At 38.9% G+C, this 23,343-nt stretch overlaps 1 protein-coding gene across 1 annotated transcript in view; it reads left to right on the plus strand.

The window, feature by feature from the left end:
• The window catches only part of CASD1 (CAS1 domain containing 1), a 41,260-nt gene that overhangs the window by 6,231 nt on the left and 11,686 nt on the right, over positions 1–23,343 (plus strand). The window contains exons 2-12 of the mRNA XM_080936052.1: positions 1,094–1,190; positions 1,731–1,851; positions 5,428–5,472; positions 6,960–7,022; positions 10,145–10,189; positions 10,617–10,740; positions 11,850–12,064; positions 14,833–15,255; positions 16,148–16,237; positions 21,492–21,611; positions 22,457–22,613. Coding sequence (XP_080792178.1) covers positions 1,094–1,190; positions 1,731–1,851; positions 5,428–5,472; positions 6,960–7,022; positions 10,145–10,189; positions 10,617–10,740; positions 11,850–12,064; positions 14,833–15,255; positions 16,148–16,237; positions 21,492–21,611; positions 22,457–22,613 — 1,500 coding nt within the window. The remainder of the gene's footprint in view (positions 1–1,093; positions 1,191–1,730; positions 1,852–5,427; positions 5,473–6,959; positions 7,023–10,144; positions 10,190–10,616; positions 10,741–11,849; positions 12,065–14,832; positions 15,256–16,147; positions 16,238–21,491; positions 21,612–22,456; positions 22,614–23,343) is intronic.

Consider the following 23,343-nt stretch of genomic DNA (forward strand, 5'->3'; position numbering starts at 1 on the left):
TTATACAGAGCTAGAGATGTTTCCTGGCCAGACAGCTCTGTACCTGGTTTAAAACCAGGTTTCTAGATACGTCCATGCATACATGCATATATGTACACACATGTGGCTATACAGAACGTAGCCCTTACACGTCTGTTTTTTTCACTTGGGAACAGGATTGACAACATGCCATAAAAGCTTGCTTCAGATTGAGAAGCTGTCTGAACAAAGAAAGTGGAAATAGAAGAAACCACCAAAATGATGGCCATAGCATTTAAGGATTAAAAGTTCCTTACAGTCATCAGAGAGGCTTCCTCTGGCATCAGATGGGCGGGGTACAGAGACCCGCTCAGAGAGCCGGCCAGGACCGGACGTGGAGAGCGAGTCTAAATTGCAGGTCTCCCTCTGGTTCCTCCCTCTGTAGTTGGGAAGTCCAAGGAAGATGGGGAGGAAAGACTGTAGGCGTCAGAGGGGGTGGAGGAAATCAGGAGAACATGGCCCACTTAATCAACAGAGCAAGCAGCAGGCACAACAGAGCAAGCAGGGCCTGTACGGGTTTGAACCTTTGCGGATATGCTATGGCTGTTGGCTCAGAGTGCTTCTCAAAGTGGGAATGGGTATATCCGAGCCTTCAGCCTGCTCTTGAGTCTCTTTTCTTCCTGTGCGGTTGGCTTTCCCAGCCTCCATATGGGGGCTTTTACCCTCTTATTCTATCTGGCTGTAAATATCATCTCTTAGAGGACTGCTCCTTTCTGAAGAAGAAACAGAGGGAGGGGATGGGCCTGGGGGTGATTTAGTGGTGGGCGAGGAGGAGTCGAGTGGGGGTAAACTGTGCTTGAGATGTATTATATGAGAGAAGAATTATTTTTAACTAAGAAAATAGAAAAAGTCCTTTACAGGGTAAAGTGGAAGGGGTAAGTGGTCACTTCTTCCAGCATGCCAGTGTGTCGATGAGGACCTGGGATCTTGTGAAAGGTTTCTGTGCATCTGGAAGGCATAAGGAAGACTAGAAAACTTTACTGTCTGCTTTTACAGACACTAAATAGGACAGGATAAGCAAAATATAAAAATAAATACTAATGTTCACCGCACCACGGTGCTTTGCTGTTTGTAGGCAATGATTCGTGTGAGTACCTTCTCTCGAGTGGCAGATTTCTTGGAGAAAAAGTTTGGCAACCTCACAGTTGTATGATGCATAAATACAAAATAAGGTAAAAATGTCTTCATTTTGCTTGTTTTCTCTCCTAGCATAAATCTTCATATATTGTGAGAGGCAGAGGTAAAGCAGATACAGATTTTTCTTTACAAGATGGTGGTGGGGTGGAGACTCCCTGAAAGAAAGCTGGGCCAGACGGGCCTAGAGCTGATTCCAAGTGTAGGTTGCTGCCCTGAAGATGTAGAGGAAAGACTTAGACAAAACAACTTTATCTTAGGTAACAGGTAACCATGACAGGATGTGGAAGATGTTGTCCTGTAACCTGGATTCCTGGTCCCTCAAGTACCCTGAGTAATGGCAAAAAGGCCAGTACAGTTAGGGCACGTCTTCAACATTTAATGCTAGGGTGTCATCAGTGACTTAGTTGGTAAGAAAGTAGCAAGTCAAACAGACCTGGCCACCTAATTCTAAAGGTGTGACTGGCTGTCTCACAGTTTGTATTGTTTGTCCTTTTTAAAATTATTGTGAAGCCATGTTCTTTCTATTTTAATTATGTTGGCTTTATTTATTTTAATTTTTTTTTTTTTTATTTCAGTGAAGCAAAGACTTGCCTTGTAGACAAACACATTGCATTTATTGGAGATTCCAGGATCCGTCAATTATTTTATTCTTTTGTAAAAATCATTAACCCCCAGTTTAAAGAAGAAGGAAATAAGGTAAAGTAGTCTGCCTGCCCTCCCACCCCAGCCCCAGATGTCCCTTACCCTCAAGTGGGGACCTGAGGACGTGTGAGCTGAGGGACAGTGAAAAGATGAATCTTTTCATTTGATTTTAAGAAAACTGAGGTGAAGCAGGAAGTATTCTGCTGTCGTAGAAATCATAAAAAAACCAAAAACGTATGTGTAGGGGTAGCTATTGTCAAACAAGACTGAAATAGCGTACGTGTTCTGTTTTTAAAGTCAGTTGTTCTGGAAAATGGTACTGAAGAGCCTGCAGAAGGAGACAGGGAGACAGTACCAGAGGCCTGTCAGTCCTGACAGACTCCTTTTCAGTTTTGTATTGTTTCCAGGGTTTAGAGTTTCGGGTTCTGCTTCCTGTTTGCCATAGTCCACGTGTTACCATCTTGATGACTTAAGTATCTGCTTAAATGGCAACATATTATCAAGTGGCTGCATCTAATTCCATACACTTGCCTCGTTTGTTGTTTGGGTTGGTTTGGTTTTGATTTTTTTACTTTTTATAGCTTTTTTGAGCTAAAAAGATGACAGTTACACTTACTTTGTGGAGTAAAAATTCTACTTCCTAAAGTTCTTAATGTAAAATTTCTACAATGCAAATATGGACTAAAAGAACAGAAGCGGTTGGCTGTTGTTTATTTCTTGCTTACTCGTCTAGGGTGAACCATGGTTGGAAGGTAAGTGGGGCCACCTTATCTCTGCAGCCTTCCTTACCTAGCACTGAGCTCAGAACCGAGACAGCGATGTAATGAATACATCTCTGTTTCCCTGATGAGGACGTTCTCATCTTAAAAATAGATCTTTTAGTGAAAACTAACAAGGATTAATATCTTTGTATGTGTCAATTAGTTAATTTGGAGGGAATGACCTATCTCATTATAACCTTCTATTTTATCCATCTTTCTAATCCTGTCTTCAAACTGCCTGTGGTTACAGACAGGGAATGGCAAAGGGTAGAAAGTAGAGACTTGGAGTGCAGACTGGCAGGATTAACTCCTGAGTGTGCGGTGGGCATCTGCCTGTCATGTGAGCTCAGCTGTGATGCGGAGCTGGGAATGGAGTGCTCTGCAGCAAGCAGACATGCGCACAGTGCTGGTGCTCAGTCCTTAGGAACTGATGATCCTCAGAAGGATAATAGGAAACAGTGAAGTTGGCTTATATGGTGTTTGGTGTGTATCATTGTACATTCTATTAATAGACACAGAAAAACGATTGCAAAGAAACAGTTTAATTTACATATGGGCTTAGAGTTCCTTCTGGAAATTAATGAGTTTGGCACTTGTTAGTTGAAAAACCCACAATGGTTTAGTCTACAGTATATATTACACTAAAATCTATCTATAGATAAATAATGTTTTAAGTTCTAGTGAAATACTTAGGTTTACAGCAGTTTCTAAGGATACCCAGTTATCCTGCAAATTATCAAACAAGATGCATTTTAACAAATACATTTTAAAAGGAAACAAGAAAAGATTATGTGATCCAGCTTTAAATTTACAAATGCTAAGAAATGCTTTCATTCCTCCCAACTGATGCTCAGACATTTGACAGATTATATTTTATATATTCTCTTTTCCCACACACCATGAAACAGATATTGCCTATTCTGTTCCGGTTGTTGAATAGAATATAGAGGTGTAAATTCCAAACAGTAGAAAAAAAATTTTTAGTCAAAGAATACCCTGTAAGTCTGGTGTTGAGTATATATTTTATGTACATACGTGCTCATATGTACCTATAAACAACATATATATCTATATATTATTTATGTATCTATGTAAAATATGTTTTACAAAGATTGTACATTTATAAAAAACATAATATCTTCAGAATGTACACACCAAGCAAGGTGGTAGAACTAATTAAAATAAAAATAATCACAAGTAACCTAAAAATTTAAACTAAGCACAGATTTCCAAATTTCACTTGAAAATAACACTTCCTTACTTAGGAAGTGTCCCTAAAATAAAAAGTGAAGGTATTAGTTACAAAAAGAGTAGTGAGTAAATTACTGCTCAACAAAGAGAAGCTATAGTTAGTAATATAGGACAAATAGATGCTGGGGTAAAGCCTTGTCACCACAGAAAGTTGCTTTCTACTGACAAATGGTCAAATCTCTGAGAAGAGGAAAAATTGGGATGTTACTTTTCACATTAAGACTAGTGAAGATCAACATAACAAAACGTTTACGAATGAGTGGAGAACATTGCTCTCAATGAAGGAGGGCTAAGCCAATAAAACTAGCAACATGGCTAACCTGTGGCCGTTCTGGACTCTACAGCCCTATAGCTTGGTAGAAGGTAACTGGGAAGAGTTGATTGGATTACACTTGGAACGTGTTTGGTTTTTTAACCACGTATTACTCCATGAGTAAGCATGTCTCAATTGTGTCAGAAAACTGGTGTCATTCTTTCTCTGTTAGGCCATATATGTTTGAGCTTAACTTGATGAAAGGTGTAAGAGCCTACAGAAAATCTCTTAATGGTGAAATGTTAGATGCATTTTCATTGAAATCAGGAAAGAATCCATGGTGTTCGTTATTGCTGCTTCTCTTCCTCATTTTATTGGTCTAGTTGAAAACCTGTAAAAATGTAAGGTTTGGAGATCAGGAGACTCAGGAGTCCACACGATGCATCTGTGTTCTTGGAAAAGGAGGGTAGCTGATCATAAGGTGGACATGTTCATATGAACATTACATGCACAACTAAAATACAGGTGTTAATATTCAGTTACAGTCCCTGCCATAGTAATTACAGAAACAAAACTTTAAGAGTTTTTACTAGGCTACAAAAGAAGGGGGAGGCTGGGCAAAGGGCAGCCCGTAAAGATGGTGTGTCTATATGCACAAGAACTATGCAAAACCTTGCTGACAGTTAAAAATGATGGGACTCGGTGGTAGAGATGTCCTTGGTAAAATGACTCAACATTGTAAAGAAGTCAGTTAAGCCCAGATTGGCCCAGAGGTTCAGTGTAACTCCAGTAAAGTCCTAACCGAATGTGCTGTAGCCGCTGGATCTATCCTGCATGTTCTGAGGAAAGGCAACACACCATTAGTAACTCCAGCAAATCTTCAGCATAAGGATCTGTTCAATAATATAAAGATTTATCCTAACTGTTGCAATGAAAGCAATGCAGTGATGCCTAGGCTGAACAAAGAAACGGAATTACTAAAACAGAGAGTTCTAAACACACACACACACACACACACACACACACACACACACACATGCTCATCACATGCACATACTGCTGAAGTGTCCTGGATGAAGGCAGGTCTGTTTAATTAACTTTGCTGAAGCACTTGATAATACGCACGAGAAAAGGTGAAATTAGATACCTACCTTGCATCATCAAATAAAATAATTTGTAGGTGAATTTCAATGGTCAAAATGTTGAAACTTTTTGAAAAAAAATAGGAGAATATCTTTATTAACTTAATGCAGGGGGAAGTTTTATATGTAAGAAAAGGTGCTCACTGGAAAGATAGCGAGATGGTGAATTTATACCATAGAAACATTTCTATACTCAAGCTTCTCTGTCTCCTTCCTATGACAGCATGAAAACATTCCTTTTGAAGACAAGGTTGCATCACTTAAAGTGGTAAGTTAGTTTTGCTAATAGGTCAATTGTTGATGTTATATTCAAAGGTAAATTTATTGGTAGATCAGCTAATACTCTGTACATTTTATCCATAATAAATAGAATTCAGTGCATTCTTTTTGAGTGCACATATATATATGTATATATATATATATGTATATATATATATATATATATATATATATATATATATATAGTAGGACTAATGTCTATGAAAAAATTCTATGATATAAAATATATAAAATATTGGGCTCTCAAGTTCTTATCCAGGAAGCAGTAATCTTGTATAGTAATTTGAAACTGTAGTAAATCTATAGTTCAGAATTACTGTCCATTCAAGAATGAATGCAGGGAGGCAAGGAGGGCCTGGGAGGATTAGAGGAGGGAAAGCTAACCAGGATGTATTATGTAAGAAAAAGAAATTTTTAATAAAAGGGGGGGAAATTACAGACCTTTGTCTCTATCATACACCATAAGAGTTCAGTGAGAGTCAGACCTACCCAGTTTCAGAGAGACTGTCAGAGACTCAACTTTTACATGGATTAGTAAAATTGTCAGAGACAGTGTGCTCCAAAAATTATTGTGGCCACATTTGGAAAATGTATTTTGCCACACTGAGCTTTGAAAATAATGTGTATCTGTTTCAAACTGTAAGTACCAGGGAACTGTTGGGAGCCAGTCTATGGCTCATGCTAGGATCCCAAAGTCACAGAGGACGAGTTAATTCAGAGATAGCGAGGGCAGAGGAGGAAATGGAAATGCTTGAAAGAAGGCAACATGTTAGCTTTGTTATGGTTTGCCATGAAATGTAATATAACAATAAATCATTAATTTCAGATACTTAAGAATATATGTAAACTTTCTGAGACTCCACTGGGGATAAAGAACAAATGTCCTTACCCTAAAGAGGTTCCAGGACATTGTAAATGGGGCGGGATACTGCAAAGAGCATGGCAGAAGGCTGTCCAGAGGAAGGGACAGACTGTGGTCTTCCTTCTGACCAAACGGTACTTTCATCAAGGCCTCAAGGGTAAGGAGGATGAGCTAAGCACAGGGCATGAATCCACAAATATCGTGGGCAAAAGACTGGAAATATGCAAAGCCTCTGGAGGAGGAGCGCACGGGTGCCTTCCAGGAGCTGAGTGTGAACCATAAGCTGGGGCGAAAGGCGAACACAGCAGAGGACAAGGCAGAGGAGCAGGAAGGGGCACGTGCTGCCTCCTCAGCACGTTCAGGGGACTCTATTCTGAGGACAGTTACAGGTTTAAGGAAGGATCACTTTGCTCAGATGTAGGGAGTAGAAAAGAGTAGATAGAAGAACTGTCATGAGACTCCTGGCCAAACCCAGATGACAAATGAGATATCTTAGACAACCTGGTATTTTACTCTGAAGCCCTCTCTAGGAAAATGGTAATATTTATTTTAAATAATGGAAATTAATGTACTTTTTTTTTTTACTTTTTCTTTATTTCTAATATTTCTCCTAGGATTTTCTTTGGCACCCAGAAGTTAATGGTTCTATGAAACAGTGTATCAAGGTGTGGACTGAGGTCTGTATCTAAAAACAGGCTTTTGTGTGTGTAACCAAATTTAACAAGCCAATGAGAAACGGTTTCTTCCTAAGGTGTGTGAGATTGATTCTAGCCCTTTGCTAAGATGTGCAGGTGTTATTAAATATCTCTGTCTGTCATCACCATGTAGATAATACTTAGACTCCCCATGTATGAGGTCCTGTCTTACTGCTGTCACACAGGGAATTCAAACTTGTGGTGACACACATAAGAAAGAAGGGTCAGCACTTGTCTGGCAAGTGTAAGGCCCTGTGTTCCTCAGTTCTGGAAAAAGAAGAAGAACGAAAAGTAAAGGTGAGGCTAGACACTGGATGTAGAAGTCAGTGGAAAGGAACTTGCCTGTCATACACTAGACCCTGAGTTCAGGTGGTGTCTGTGTTGGGGGTGGGGGAATAGGAAGAGGAATCAGTTGAGATTGATTGATTGGTTGATTGGCTGGTTCGGTGCAAAGCTGAGGTATATAGTGAACACCTCTCTTAAAGATAAATAACCACAAATAATCTTCCAACAAAACATGTTTTCTTGATATCTTTCTGAGGTTTTCTTATTTATAACCAGGGGCTAAGAGGAACTTTCTTGGATTACTTTATAGACTTTCTTTGGTTCATTCATTGCATTTATGACCTGATGGGACTAGTATGTTTGAACATATGGAGATAAATTAGAACAGCAAGCGTGTTCTTGAACATTCCTAGGGTCTTGTAAGTCTACTTTATAGCCTCTACAGTGATCTCCACAAAGCTTTCCATCAGGCTATGGATGAAGCCTGTATTTTTTTCCCCAGAGCCATTTACATTTATCATGAATAAAACAATGTTTAACAGTGTTGACACTGTTTTGCTTAGTGAAATGTTTACACCAATTTACCCTTCTTGATTTATAATAAACTGAACCACACCGTGGAACAGATAAGCATTTCAGGGTCACGTTGAACCCTTGCCTCCATTTACAATTCATTTGTTTGAGCTCTGTGTTCAAATGTGTGGGCCACAGCAGAGAAGAGGGGAAGCCTGCTCAGGAGACCGGCAGCAGTCTGAGTGTATGTGGAGATCACAGCTTGGTTTTACTTCTTTTTCTTTGGGGAGGTTTGATAATGCATAGGATAACTGCCTACCAGGATGCAGTTTAGGTGACATTACTGTACTTACCTATGTTTCTAGATACTGTAGAGTGCACTTCCTAAAGGGCTTTAGATTGAATGTTTTGTATTCCGAGGGTAGTAGACATCTGTTGGAACTAGTCAGGAGAAGAATGCCAAGGCATATCAGAGAAAAGACAAGACAGCAAGCTAACTGTGAAGGAACCAGCTGCGTATGTTGGGTTTGCTAGGTGACTGGAAATCAAGCTGAAGCTACATTGGTAAATTTGGTGAGTTTTGGTATAGATTAAGGTGTCGTTAGAAAGAATTTTCATAGAAAAACTCAAGTAAGTCAGAATTTAGAGATTGGAGAGGACAGCTTCTAGGGACTTGAGTTCTCTAGAAATGGAGTGGAAGGGGAAGTGGAGGGGCTGAGCTGTTACAGCGCAGAGCAGTCATCTTCAGTGGAGGACGGCTCGTGCTGTGACATTAACCAGGTAAGAAAAATGAACCTCTGGGTTCATTAGTGGGCGCTACAACGGTTTAAATGGATAGCTTACATCCAAACTGAAAGCCTGGTAAAGTGAGGCGTAGACCTGAAAAGGAGAACCTGGCACAGAACACAGATTCCTCCAAGGAAGCTTTGCTCCTAAGTCGAGGAGGTGGTGAGGCAGAAAGTGAGGCGGGCCTGGAAGGCAGGCTTGGAAGAATAAAGATCAGTTAGTACTTTTAGGTTGAAGGAAGAAGAAAGGCAGAGAGGACATAATTGATATTAGAAGCTTTGGAAGAGACGACATAGAGACCACAGATGAAACGGAAAGTCAAGAAAAGAGTTTTGGAGCTAGGACTGAGATATGGGAGCCCACTTCCTTTTGGAGGAAGATAGGCTAATGCGGAGATGAAGCGGAAGGCAGCGTGTGGGAGGACAGAGCGCATGCGCAGATCAGTTCTTGTTTCTGTGTGAAGTCGAAGGGTCAGACCTGCTGGAGGAAGGCAGGTCGACCTGTTGAGGAAATGCAAGGCTTGGAATCACTGCTTTGAAGAACGAGAAAGAACGCTACCTCGGGATGAGGAAAAAAAGAATTATTTTAAGAATGGTGCTATAAACTGAAGTTATGCCCACCTGCAGGAAAATGGACACTGGTCAACACAGGTTACCTTCAGGATGAGAAATAACAGTTGTCAATTAAGATTTATGTCCAGGGCGTTTTTTAATTAAATGTGGTGCTTATTTCTGTTTCTTTTCACACTAATGCAGCATCAGGTCTTCTGTGTGGCCGAAGATGCATTGGACTCATAGTTTAGGCTATTGGCATTTTGACTGTTCTGTGAGGCTGAGGAATACCCTAGTGATTTTCTGGATGGTCGTTACTGAACAAGTTAACACTCGCAAGGCAGTAGGAATCTATTTGGAAATGAAACATTTTAAGAGAAGAAACATCAGTACTATGTAAAAGTTATAAATCCTATTGTACTTACTTGTGAGTTAACTGTTAGAAATCCTGAATCTTGCAGCTGGTGGACATTTCTAGAGACTTTTCCTTTATTCCTCACACATGCTCTTTAATAAGTATCAATATATTTTGTTAAATATATGTTAGACTTAGCCTTCCTAACAGGTTATTTCTTAGGACACTGAGCCTATATTTTGTTTAACTCTGATACTGTGTAGCCTATAGGCCTCCATGAGTACATCTCCACTGACTGACGTAATACACTAGAGCTTCACTCTAAGCAATTTACTCAGAATTCAGTATAATAGTAGGTCATGTTTGGTTTCAGTAGTGTGTGTGTGTGTGTGTGTGTGTGTGTGTGTAAGGACACTAGAGAATTAGCTGCACAAGCATCTTGCCGTGCACTGTAACCATGTAGCCATGTAAGCTTTGAACTGTCTTATTGTAAAAAGAATCCAGGAAGGGATCTATAAACATCTGTAAAGAGCATTAGGAATAATGGGACTGTGTTGCTCCATTCCGTTGGCGATCTGGATGTAGTGTGGCTATAAGACTTTTTCTTCCTTTAGGACGCGGGTTCGAAGCCCCATGTGATTGTGGCAGGAGCAGCCACAGTAAGTTCCTGTCTGCATTCCAACAGACTGATCTTTGTTTCACTCTTAAGAACATGCTGAGAAAAAGTTAATTCATATTAAATAGAATTCTTGATTGTTTTCTATTCTAATTTCCATTTCGATTATAATTAACCAGACTGATGAATTTTAATAAAAAGACCTGAATGAACTAAGTAAATGTCATGTTAAATCTCAGTATTATTTTATATCTAGAGTTCTATTCTTGAGTGTTATACACTCCAAAACTATTTTATTGTGTCTTTTTATAATTGTGAGCATGTATTTCATTAAATAATTTGACTAAAGTTATTTTAGTATTAACTAACATTAGAATTGTGCTAAGATTCCCCTGTTATACTAGGTACAGCATAGATGTCACATTTCTGTGCTCAGTGCTGGACTAATGTTTGCCTTGGCTGTTTCTCAGTGGTCCATCAAGATTCACAATGGGAGTGAGGAAGCACTGTCTCAGTATAAAATGAACATCACCTCCATAGCACCGCTCTTAGAAAAATTGGCCAAGACTAGTGATGTTTATTGGGTCTTACAAGGTAAGGGATGAGTAATGAAAACTGTCATTTTATATACACTTTACGGTGTAGGTTTTATTATACCGCATTTCAAGAAAGAAAATTGTCGCTTTATGAGAATAAATTTTGAAAGTGTTTGCAAGATTAGAATGAACTAGAGAAGCTTGCTTTCTTTTTTAAATTTAAGGAACAAAGTAATAAATACAGCAAACATAAAATAAGTAGAAACATATCCACCAAGCAGCAGAATGGCTGCCAGATACAGTGAGGAGATAAACCCTGGGGCAGACGCCTTCACCTCCAGCTGCCTCCCTGTGCTCAAGGAATGCAGTGAAGACGGGTATTAGCCACGCTTTGTGTAATACTGAAATCATTAGAAATAGATAGACTTGCAAATGACACCAGTGTTTAAATCTGCACCCCATCTAGTTTTTCCTGGGTACGAAAGTCGCATTAAATCTGCTCATTTTAGGAATGTATTGAATGTCCATTATTTAAACTAGTTAAATGCCCACACAATATGAAATGTCTTGGATATTTTAGCAATTCAATATGTTTATCAGAAACTCTGAAGATTATTTCGGAGTTGGAAGGAACAAGAAAGGGAGTGAGAGTACGCTGCACCACCTCTGTCCAGTGTGCAGGCTTGTGGTCAACCTTTCTCATTGGAAAATGAGGAAGAGTTAACATATAATCACTGCTGAGAACTGGCAGTTTTGGGTCCTGGATTGTGTCCAGATTGTCTGAATAGTCCTCCTACGAGTGCACAGGGCCTCAGGAAAGCAGGTTGCTTACTGCCCCTCTTCACATGCCCTTCCACAGTCCAGTAAGAGTTTGTTACAATCAGCATCAAGGATTTTAAAATCATGGTGCATGCTGCAGCATGAACGTATTTCCCTTAAGCTGTGTACATGGAAAGGTCATGAAAGTTCTTTAAATTTGAGGGAGACATTGACTCCTAAGTCAAATGTAAACTAGAAAACCATTGCCAACTTCCTCCAGCTTTTTGTAGAAGTATTTTATTTAATATCCAGTGTCACCCCTAGTTCAAGAACAAACTATAAAATGTAGATTCACTTTTACCAGTAAGAAGCTTCAACCTTTATTTTAAATGTATTTTCAATGTGCAGACCCAGTTTACGAAGATCTCTTAAGTGAGAATAGAAAAATGATTACTAATGAGAAAATAGATGCCTACAATGAAGCCGCAGTCAGCATTCTCAACAGCAGTGCCAGGACCTCCAAGTCAAGTGTCAAAATGTTCAGTGTTTCCAAACTCATTGCCCAAGAAACCATCATGGAGTCTTTGGATGGCTTACACCTTCCTGAGTCAAGCAGAGAAACTGTAAGTTTGCTTGTGTGTTACTGGGAGGATCCAGTCACAGACTGGGATGGTAATCATTTTGTCTTGTTACAGCACTAAATACTCATTCTCTGTAAATGTACATGGAAAATAATATTGCTTCCTGTCACCTAACAGATGCTAGCCTAAGTAAGAAATTCCTTATACTCCAAAACTCCATGTGCCAGCAGCTGTGGTTGGAAAAGGGAAATGTCTGAGTTCTTAGCACGCCCAAAGGGTGCTTTGTGTTCTCCTTCCCTTATTCAAGACACAGCTATGGCGAAAAGTGCACGTTGTGAGATAAAAGAGCATTTTTATAACCTTATGGTTCTTATACTGCCTTATTCATGGTACAGAGTAGAGTAGCAGATGGAAAAATTAATGCTAAGTGTGAATGAAAACGTCATAAGTAAACACTTTACACACTAGAAGAAAATGATTAAAAGGCTTTTGAAAAACATATCTTAACTTGGAAAAGAATTGTATCAGTTGCCTTCTTCCCTTCCTTCCCTGCAGCCCCTCATAGGTTCCAACCCTCCAGCCCCTCCCATCCCCCCTTTAAAGTTTATAGTCTCATCATCATCATCATCATCATTATTATTATTATTATTATTATTACATAGAATTGTATGGACATATCTACACAAATACATAAATACAACCAGCTGAGTGTTTTCCCTACTTGTTTATATGTATGTGTATATGGTTTAAAGGCTGGACAACCAATAAGAAAGCTCATCCCTGGGAAAGGCCTATATAACCTTCTCCCAAGCAGTCTTTGTCTGTAGTTCTTTGTCTAGGGGTTAGGACCCCATAAAATTTTGCCCTTCCTTGTTTCCATGTCCCTCAACATTGCCATTGTTCCAGTCTTGTTTATGCAGCCATTTCTGGGCCAGTATTTCACAGCAGACTTCCTGCTGTTCTGTCTCTCACAATCTTTCTACTCCTTCATCCACATTGTTCCCGTAGCCATAAGATGTAGGGACCATGTAAATGTGTCCATTGGGCTGCACTTCCTATGACCCATTCATCTCCGAATCACGTTCACCTGTGCATTTCTGTGATGGTCTCCGTTTGCTATAAAGAGAAATGTCTTTAATGAAGAGTTATAGCTACACTCATCTGTGTGTATAAGGATGAGACTTAGAATTCAATAGGGAACTGTGCTGGTCTTGCAAAGTGATGGTAGTAGATTCTTTTTTATGGTCCACGATCTCACTAGCTTTAGGAAACTGGCTAGGTTTCAGTACCAGTCATGACTTCCCTTCTGTTGAAAGGGTTTTATGTTCAGTCAGACAGCTGTTGGCTACCATCAACATGTGAATGCCTCTTACTACACCTTTACTGACATCTTAGCATGCTGGTCATTGTCATAGATCATAGGTGTTATGAGTGGGTAAACTAAGGACTGTGTCCTAAGTGTATGGTGCCTTCAGCAATGGAGAGCTCAGTGGGAAGAGAGGGAGAGAAAGGGGGGAGAGCGGAGAATCAATCACATAAGTATCTTGCCATACTCTAACCATTTAAAATTTTTGGCATTGGATGTTTGTTTAGTTTAGTGTAGCCAGATCCAGTGAGGAATTCTATAAATGTAAATGTGTTTGAAAGGAGGAACTTAAATTTTAAGAAAAAAAAAGGAATCCATGTTACTTGCATTAGACCACAAACTGGGTGGATGCAGTGGGGCTATAAAGTCTTTTCTTCCTTTAGGATTGAGTTGCAAAAAGGATTCATGTAAAACATCCCTCACCTATAGGAAAATATCTTTGTTTGTATACGCTGGTTCTCTACATACAAAACGAGCTTTGAAAACTCCAGGATATAGTTAAGGACTCGGTGAGAACATCTGTGGAAGACGGTTTGTAAGAATGCTGACCCACGAACTTGCTCAGCCTGGGAGCTGTGATGACAGGGTTCTCAGTGCTTCATTGAGTGGTTTGAAAACCGACACTCAAGTGATGTCATCAGCATCCAGCAGACACCCATAGTGTAGTTTTCACAAGTCTACAAGTTTACCAAATCTTAATTAGACAAAATCTTGACAGCTTGCCTAACATAAGTTTATTATACTCAAACTATGTGGAGTACTCCATGTCTACTGTAACAAAGGTTATCTTAATATTATACTCATAAATTATCTATAAACTATGTATTAAATAAAAGGCAGATTATGAATATTGTTAGCTAAGAATTAAGAGAATTAAATAAAGGGCAAATTATCAATATTATTAGCTGAGAATTATTAAGTTTTTCAGTGGTAGCTATATTATAACATTTTGCCATGCAAAGACTGGGTCTACATCTTAACTATTATGGTTATTATTAAATTATTATTTGGAATTCTGCTAATTAAAATTCTTTGGCCTTTGACATCTCTTAGGATTTTATTTTTTCGCTGATCTATTAGCAATCATGAGGTTTTTGCTATTTTTCATTGGTGTTTTGTTGTTATTTTCTAAAATTTCTATAAAATTTTCATAACTACCAGTGCATTCTGAGTAGGAAGTAGGTATCACTTTCCAGTGTGTTGTAGGTCACAATCTAAAATAAACTTCTTATTGTGACCAACATCCAAGAAATTTGAGGCACCCAAATTAGCTTTTACCAAGTGCAGGAATATCATCACTTGCATGTGGGTTAGGAAAGTGGGTGCAAAAAGCACAAGAGCATTTGGTTTCAGTGTCAAAATCTCACCAGTAGTCAGGAGAAAATGTGATGTGGAATGCCTCACTGACCAGACAATAACCAAGATAAACCCTGTCTGTTCACAGAGTGCAATGATTCTCATGAATGTGTACTGTAATAAAATCTTGAAACCTGTGGATGGCTCCTGTTGTCAGCCTCGGCCACCCCTTACTCTCATTCAGAAGCTAGCTGCTTGCTTTTTTACGGGATCCATTCTGGGGTATTTGATTTTCTGTGTAATTCATCGTAATGCTCACCGGAAGAACAAACCATGTCCCGATCTGGAAAGTGGCGAAGAAAAGAAGAATATTACCATTACCCCTGTATCTTCAGTAGAAATCCTCTTACAGTCTTTCTGCAAACTTGGCCTGATTATGGCTTACTTCTATATGTGTGACCGTGCAAATCTGTTTATGAAGGAAAACAAATTTTATACACATTCATCATTCTTTATCCCAATTATCTACATCTTGGTTTTGGGAGTATTTTACAATGAAAACACGAAAGAGGTAAGCAAGATCGTTTTCATCAGCTTGTGTGTCATTCTGGGAGCTACAGTGTGGGTTCAAACATTGTTGTCTGCTCTAGCCCAGAAGTTGCAAGCATATTCCTGCAGGAGGAAGATCCGTAGTTATGCTGCTTACTAGACTCTTTAACCTCTTTGTTCAAACGCACAAAACACAAAGGGGTGAAAGTATGTCAGAACATGTTATTTTGCCTGCTTGAGCCTAGAAAAAATAGAATGATTTCCTTCAAGTACTAGATGACATTCACTATCAGCTAAAATGTAAAAACATAATTATATTAAGAAATATTTCTATATAAAGGAAATATTTTATATTTATATATTTATCAGACATATACACACAAATTAGAACTTCCATAATGCTGTGGCTTCTACTTGTGATCTTCTGAGTTTCCCAATTTAGAGGAGTGCCCATCATTCAGAAACATTTGCGTAACTTCTCTATAACGGTATCTTATTTGAATTACCAAACTCTTCTGCAAAAAAAAAAAAAAGTACTCTTCTATGAATATGATTAATCAGTTCTTTATATCCTATAAGACTATGCTAAGGAAAATGAATTCTAATAATAGAACATTATCTGTCAACAGAAGTGTAAAAGAACTATGAGATATTTTAATTCTGAAATTCTACAATTTTATAAAGAAAATTGTAGGATGTTGTTTTTCACATCTATAAATACATCTGTTATGGTTTTAGTGGCATTTAAAGTAAAATCAGAAGAAATAGAGACAGTTTCCACAACCATGATTCTTTGATATTAGTTTTTGCATTAGCTTTAAATACTGTAAGATAAATGATACATTCTTCATATGTTAAGTTCAAATAACTGCTTCCTGTAGATTTTAAAAACAGGTTTTGGTTCCTTCATGCAGACTAAAGTATTAAATAGAGAACAAACCGATGAATGGAAAGGCTGGATGCAGCTTGTGATTTTGATCTATCACATCTCAGGGGCAAGCACAGTAAGTACTTGGAATCTTAAGTTCAGAGAATAGGAAGCCATGTTGCTTACGGGTCTCTTCTTATTTCCTACCCAACTGTTTGTCCTGCTCATGTTTTCGAGTCTTTCAAAAATCTACCATTTTTAAAGCAAAATCATTTTTAAAGGATAAGTCAATAAATGATTTTATATTTTATATTTCTTTGTCCTTAGTACTATAGGAATAGTAAGTATTGTATATCATTTTTTGAACTGCAAAAATATCGGGAAGCTTTGTAAAAAGCAAAGGATTTAAAATAGGCTAGTTACTGTCAAAAGAAACCAAATTTAAATCCTGTTCATCACTGTGTTTTAAGAACTTTGATTAACTAGTTTTATATTAAAGTATTTTAAGAGTTATTTCTAATTATGTCTAGTTGTGTGTCTGCACTTGGATATGTGCACATGTGTGTCAGCACCTGTGGAAGCCAGAGGCATTGGATCCCCAGGAGTCAGAGTGACAACTGACAGTTAGGAGCTGCCTGATAGGAGTTCTGGGCACCAACCCAGCTTTTCTGAGGCCGCAAGTGTCCGTGCTCACCACTGAGCCATCCCTTTAGCACCTACTAGTTTTATATTTTAGAAACTTCAAAACTTGGAACTTTTGCCCTCACCTTCTTCTTCTTCTCAAGAAATATAGTCTGGGTTGCCCTGGATGTGGGAGGGTTAAGAAGAGGTCGTCATCCTGTGTTTTAGTATACCAGCTGCTGTTCGGTGAAGACAAGCCTCTGCGGGTAAACCTGACAGCTGGTTGTCATGTACCGTTCACAGTGGACTGTCCTACTCACGTGACAAAGTCTTAAAATGTAAAGTTAGAAACTCATTCATAATGTGTGAAGTTCCAAGCTGTTTCATTGTTTTGTTTCTTACCCAGAACTCATCTATAAATATTTAGTATTTAACTTGATAAATTCAGATAAGTGCTCAGAGAATAGCAGTCAGTAATGTAAATATTATTATTATTGAATTTTTTTTCTAAGAAAATGAAAACCATAGTCTTCCTTATTTTGTACTTTTGAAAGTTGTTGAACTTTTGAGTTTTATGGATGCTTTGCTTGAAGGCAGAGAGCAAAGGAATGAAATGTGCTCCTTTCTGAAATCCCACACCTGTGCCGTGTATCCTTGCAACAGCATTGAGAGTTCTGTGGTCTCCGCAGCTGTAAGTTTAAGCTGTAGGTGGTAAAATCTAGACAGTGAAGAAAATTCAGTCAGGGAAAATGGTTTAGCACCCTAAATTCTCTAGGAAATAAAAGTTGAATGTTGGAGCCTGGAAATACCTCTGATGTTTGAATACAGACTTAGTTAATCAGGGTAGGGGTATGTTGTTTTCAGAACGTGCCATTTGGAGATGTAATTAATTGCTGACATATTAAGTGGTGATATTTCTATCTAAGAAATTAGGTAGGAAAAAATTAATGGCAGATTAAGTTCTTCAATTCAGTGATTCCAGAAAGGAATTACATTGTAAAAAGATGGAGGCAATTTGGCATTCCAGTCTAGTCATTTACCAGCCCGGCATTTAATACATCTTCCTAGACCGCCTCCCACTGCATTCTCATTTACAATAAAACCAACAACTCCCTCCTGGAAGGACGTACTTTTCATTAGCAGATCATTTGTAAAGATTAATTACGTGTCCCACTTCTGTTGTTCACATTTTCTTGTTAAAAATTACCTGTGTCCTCCCTGGAAAAGCATTGTTCATATAGGTTATAAGTTATTTGGGGCTGTCATTTATGGGTAGTTGAGAAATTAATGTTATTTCAAACTTTAACTGCCATAGTATTTTAATTGTCCAACTGTAATGTCTTAAATAAAATATGCCCATGTTTGTTACTCTCTAGTTTTCATGCTACAAGGGTAGGTATGGTAAAACCTCGGAGCATTATCAAATAGCCTAGGCTGGTGGTACTTATTGGCATAAGCATTCTTTTAGAGGAATTATTATATTCATATGAATAAGGTTTATATTGGATGTGTGTACAGTGCGGAGAGACACAGGCATGGCCCTGCAGTGGACAATGGTCTTATGGTCATTGTGCTTCCCCTTCTTTTATGAGACTTCCATGAAAAACTGTGAGGGTTTAGAAAGCCGGCCTAGCTCTTTAATGAAGTTGAACTTTCAAATAATTTCCACTGTCAAATTTTGTCATAATGCACATACATGAAAGGTAAAAGGGAAACATGTATTAAAAGATACTAAAGTGTCATGACAGTCAAACACAATGTGTGACTCTTTGTTTGCAGGGTCAGGGATTAGACTCACAGACTTAAGCATTCTAGCCCAGCATCTTACCTCCAAGCTACGTCTTCAGCTCTTGTTTCTTTGGAACAGTGTCTCATTGACACTTGGTGGGTCTGGAGCGCTAGAGCGTAGACTGGCCCCAAACTTTTTATCCTTTTTGCTTTGCTTCTGGAATTACAGACATGGACTGTGTTCAGCAGACAAAAGTGTTCAAAGACATTTAATATGGATTATATCACAGAACTATTCTATTCATAGTATGTTTTTATGTATTTATTACAATGAAAATTTGGCTATGTAAGGAGCAGTCTTCTTACAAGATCTAATGTCAAATATTTAGGAGCACACTTGTACTTCAAGTCTATTTGTGGTCATTGTATTCTTGCAGCTTTTCTATTGGTTTGAAATATGGTAACATTCAAAGTTAGGAGAACTATTATGTAAGGGTTATAGCTCTGATAGGAACTTGGCAATTTTCTGTGATAGAATTGTCTTGCTTAATATAAGTAAACATTCCCAACTCTGTGGTCCCGGCCTCAGTGTTAAGGGGATTAAGCGTTGCTGTATAGAGAGTGGTTAAAGGAACGAGCATGGCTAACAGGTTTGACATCTTCTTTCCAATACTTGCAGAGCTGTCAGACGAAGAGAGATGCGCGTCAAGCATGTGGTTCTGCAGCCAGACTCCACTGTGTTAGCCAAGTAGCCACTGACACTGTAGCTAGTCAGCTGAAAGGTGCTGTTCAGAGGAAAGAAAATTAAGTATGGTTAATTCTAATAAATTTACACTAAGTTCAAATTTTTCAAATGAGAAATAATGAAGACTATTGCCTTTACAATAACATGTTTAAATGATGGTTTTAAAATATTTTAGTTAAGTAAATGGAATATATTTATTAAAATTGGAGTCATCTGTTTCTTTTAGCTTGCAAAGGCTCTAGAAGCCACGTTTAAAAAATCACTAGAGAACTCACTGGGCAAGCTGCTGTGCTGCAGAGGTTACGGCCTTTATATATATTGCAGGGCCGCTTTTCATTGCTGTAGAGCAGTTAGTGACCATCTTACGATGGAATGGAGTGCCTCAATAGTATATTTTCTACTATTAAAAAGCTTTTATGGTCTGGAGAGATGACTCAGTGGTTGTGATTGTGTGCTGCTTTTCTGGAGGACCTAGTCCAGTCCTAATATTATATGAGGCCTGAAACTTCCTGAAACTCTAGCTCGAGGAGATCCAAGTTATTATGATCTCCATGGGCATCTGCACTCAAATGCACACACACACACACACACACACACACACTCACACTCTTAAGAAGAACTTGTGTTTGTTTGTGCGTGTATGTATGTGTGTGCACGTGTACTTAACCCTCTGTGTGACTGTCCCCACCTGTAATGCCACAACCAATAAACTGAGACAAACAGATAGATTACTAGTTTGAGGTCAGCCTGGACCACATAGTGCAGCGCTGTCTCAAAAAGAACAAAATAAAACCTTAAACAGATTCAAACCCAGACTGTGGTTCACACCTTTAGCCCCATCACTTGGGAGGCAGAGTTAGGCAGATCTCTCTGGACAGCCCAGGTTACACAGAAAAATCTTGTCTCCAAAAACAACAGCAACAAAAATCAACTCAGATTTATGCCAGAGTTACCATTCAAGAATGGAGTAGACAAAGATGTGTTTGTGTTTGTTAACATTTAAGGATTTTTTTTTTTAACACTAAATCTCTTTTCTTCTCTGTGATCTGTGATTCTAATGCATTTTAGAATATTTCATTTAATGACAACATAAGACATTTAGAGGAAAAAAACTAATGATGGAATGCAGTTAATAAAAACCAGCACGCAGATCATTTCCACCATTGTAACTTAGGAGAAATAAAGACTGAGATTTTTCAACTAGACTCTGAGAATAGTATTTGAAGAATAGTACTTGCATGCCTGTGGTGGATCCTGAAGCCCTGGGCATTCCAGGTGAGCCCTGGACAGCTGAGCTAGCCCTAGCCATTGGTATTTTAAATAGTCTCCTACTATGGAAGCTACCGGCCTTGGCCTTTATGTATAGCCCAGGCTGACCTAGATTTTGTGTTTCTCCGGTCCCAGCCTCACAAATGCTAAGATTGCAGATCACCACCTCCTGACTAGCAAACAGGATTCCAGGAACATGAATTCATTTAGAAGGAGATCCAGGACACACACTGACAAGCAAACAGAAGACAAGGAAGCATGTGGCTGCCCGGTGTCAGAGTCAGAGTCTCCATCCGACTGGATAGAGTAGAGCTCATGCATTTTTGTGTATATGTCATAGGTTCAAAGGTTGTTGCTGGGGTTTGTTTGCCTCCTTCAGTGTAATATCCTTTGTAAAGGAAGGAGATGCATTCCATAGTGTATATAATCTAGGCCTTAACGTCTGATTAAGGTACACACATAAGTTATTTTATCCTACGAAGAATCACTTGGGAAGTTCACATTATCTTACCTTATGACTCTCAGCACTGTTAAGGCTGGATAGTTGCAGAGGTGACCAGGTGGCTGTAAAACAGAAACCAGTGAAGTTTAGTGGTTGTAAACCTTTTAAAGGCCTTTATTACTTACATTGTGGAGACAGTAGCCACACTCTAAAAGATGGGCTGACAGAGTGTGTGGAAGGGAGACTGTGTCTGCCCGTATAGATGAAACCGTGCGATGTTGTGGTTGTGAAGAGGAGGTGTCTAGAGCGCCTCGGCGAGCATGCCTGAGCTTCAGTGTGATGGAGAGAGCGATGATGGTGACAGTCCTGAGGAAGAGTGTGGAGAGAGATCGCCAAGCTTTGCTTCCTTGTGCCTAATGGGATCTTTTACTAAGTAAATCAAATATTGTAAGTAGTCCTTTGGCCATTGCCAAAGGTACGAGATTTGTTTCATTGTTTTCCATATGTTAGGAAAATATAAAATCCGGGGTAACTCCAAGAGTAGTGACATCATCGCCCTCTCTCCCTGCTTATTTCTGTCTACAGTTTCTGCCTGTGTACATGCACATCCGTGTGCTGGTCGCTGCGTATCTGTTTCAGACAGGGTACGGGCACTTCTCTTACTTTTGGATCAAAGGAGATTTCGGGATTCATAGAGTATGTCAGGTAAGAGCTGTCAGTTATTCTCCTTTTCTTCCAGCTGTTATAAAGTATAAATATGATCGTGGATCAGTAGGGTTTATGAAATATCATCCTAAAGTTTTTGTGTTCAGTGTTTAGTAATTTGAAATGCATTATTAGTGGTGGAAGAGAAATAGAACCTAGATGCATGTATAATAGTACCAGGTCTCAAAGAATCAGTGCTGGTCTTTGGTTCTGTAGAGAGATACACAGTTTCCTAAAATGACCATCTTTTTTTTTTTCTGGATTACTTACTGACTTTCTGCCTCTTGCTAAGCAGTTTCTAAACATTACATTCCCTCTATTACAACCCTGAGGTAGCCTCCCGACCGTAGATGGGAACAGAGGCTCAGAGGGGCTAAAAGCTCTACCCTGAACTACAAAGTCGGCAGACAGGACTGAGAGACACCTGCTCACACTCTGCGTTATGTTGATAACTTTAAACTGATATCCGAAATGACTGTAATGAAATCACAAAGACCTTTGATAATAATGGGAAAATCAGAATCCAACAGGAGATAGAACAGGCAACTGAGTCTCTGCCTGTGAATATAAGCCTAGGAGGGTGGGGTATGATTCCTCCCTCTCTTTAAAAGGATGGCACAAGACAACTCAGGTGCTTCTTTACTGTCATTTCATTATGAAATACATAAATATTTTATGTTAACCCCTTTAGCGATTTGAGGGGCAAATGAAAGGTTGGGGATTGGTAAAAAAACATCTATAAAGTCATTATTTGACTCATAAGTATATTGCTGTATATAGGTAAAATTGTCTTGGCTTTTCATGTATATTGTGAATGAAAACCATTTTCTTCTCCATTTTCATAGGTCTTATTTCGTCTCAACTTCCTGGTTGTGCTGTTATGTATCGTAATGGACCGACCATATCAATTCTATTACTTCGTCCCCTTGGTCACCGTGTGGTTCATGGTCATATATGTCACTTTAGCACTGTGGCCACAGATAACCCAGAAAAAGGCGAATGGTAAATAGACTGTCTCACTGATGTTAATTAATATATTCTATCACTGCACTAGATTTCCTGTTAGTTGCTAAAACCTATTTTTCACTAAAAGATGTAGGCCATTTAAACGTGTGTGTGGTTTTAGGATTTTTGCCTTAAAACTTTCTAACACAATGCAGCCGGGTATCTTACGACAGAACATGACACTACAGAGCTCTAGTTTACATTTACAATGTGTGTCTTCCTTCTGCTAGGAAGGCTGTGTCATGCTGCCTTTTATGCAGCAGACTGGCGAAGGCGTGAGCGAAGGGGAGCCATGCGGGTGGAGGCTCTTCCCATGTTGTGTTCAATATGGGCAGCTCTACTTTGTGTGGCTTCTTACATATGTGGAGGGTCTGAGTGACGTTCACTTGCAAAGCCTTCGTGTGTCAGTGAGTTCGTAATGTGTCCCCTGTACAACTCTTAGGCATTATTATCAGCCTGTTTTACATAGGAGGAACCCAGTTCCCTACCCCTAAGGTTGGCCTTTCCTAGTTTCTCATCATGATTACTGATTATGGTCAAGTAAGGCCACAGTGGTTTGTCTTAATGTGGTTTCCCTACGATCATGTCATTCAGATGAAATCTTCTGGGTTTTATTTAAAAAAAAAAAAACAGATAATTAGTTCTAATATTAAAGTTGTATCTGACTTTCAACTTAAATCTTGCTTATAGGAAATTTTTTTTTCTTATTGGCTTCTATTAATACATT

This window comes from Micromys minutus (assembly GCF_963924665.1).
Source record: "Micromys minutus genome assembly, chromosome: 23".
NCBI classification, from domain to species: Eukaryota; Metazoa; Chordata; class Mammalia; order Rodentia; family Muridae; genus Micromys; species Micromys minutus.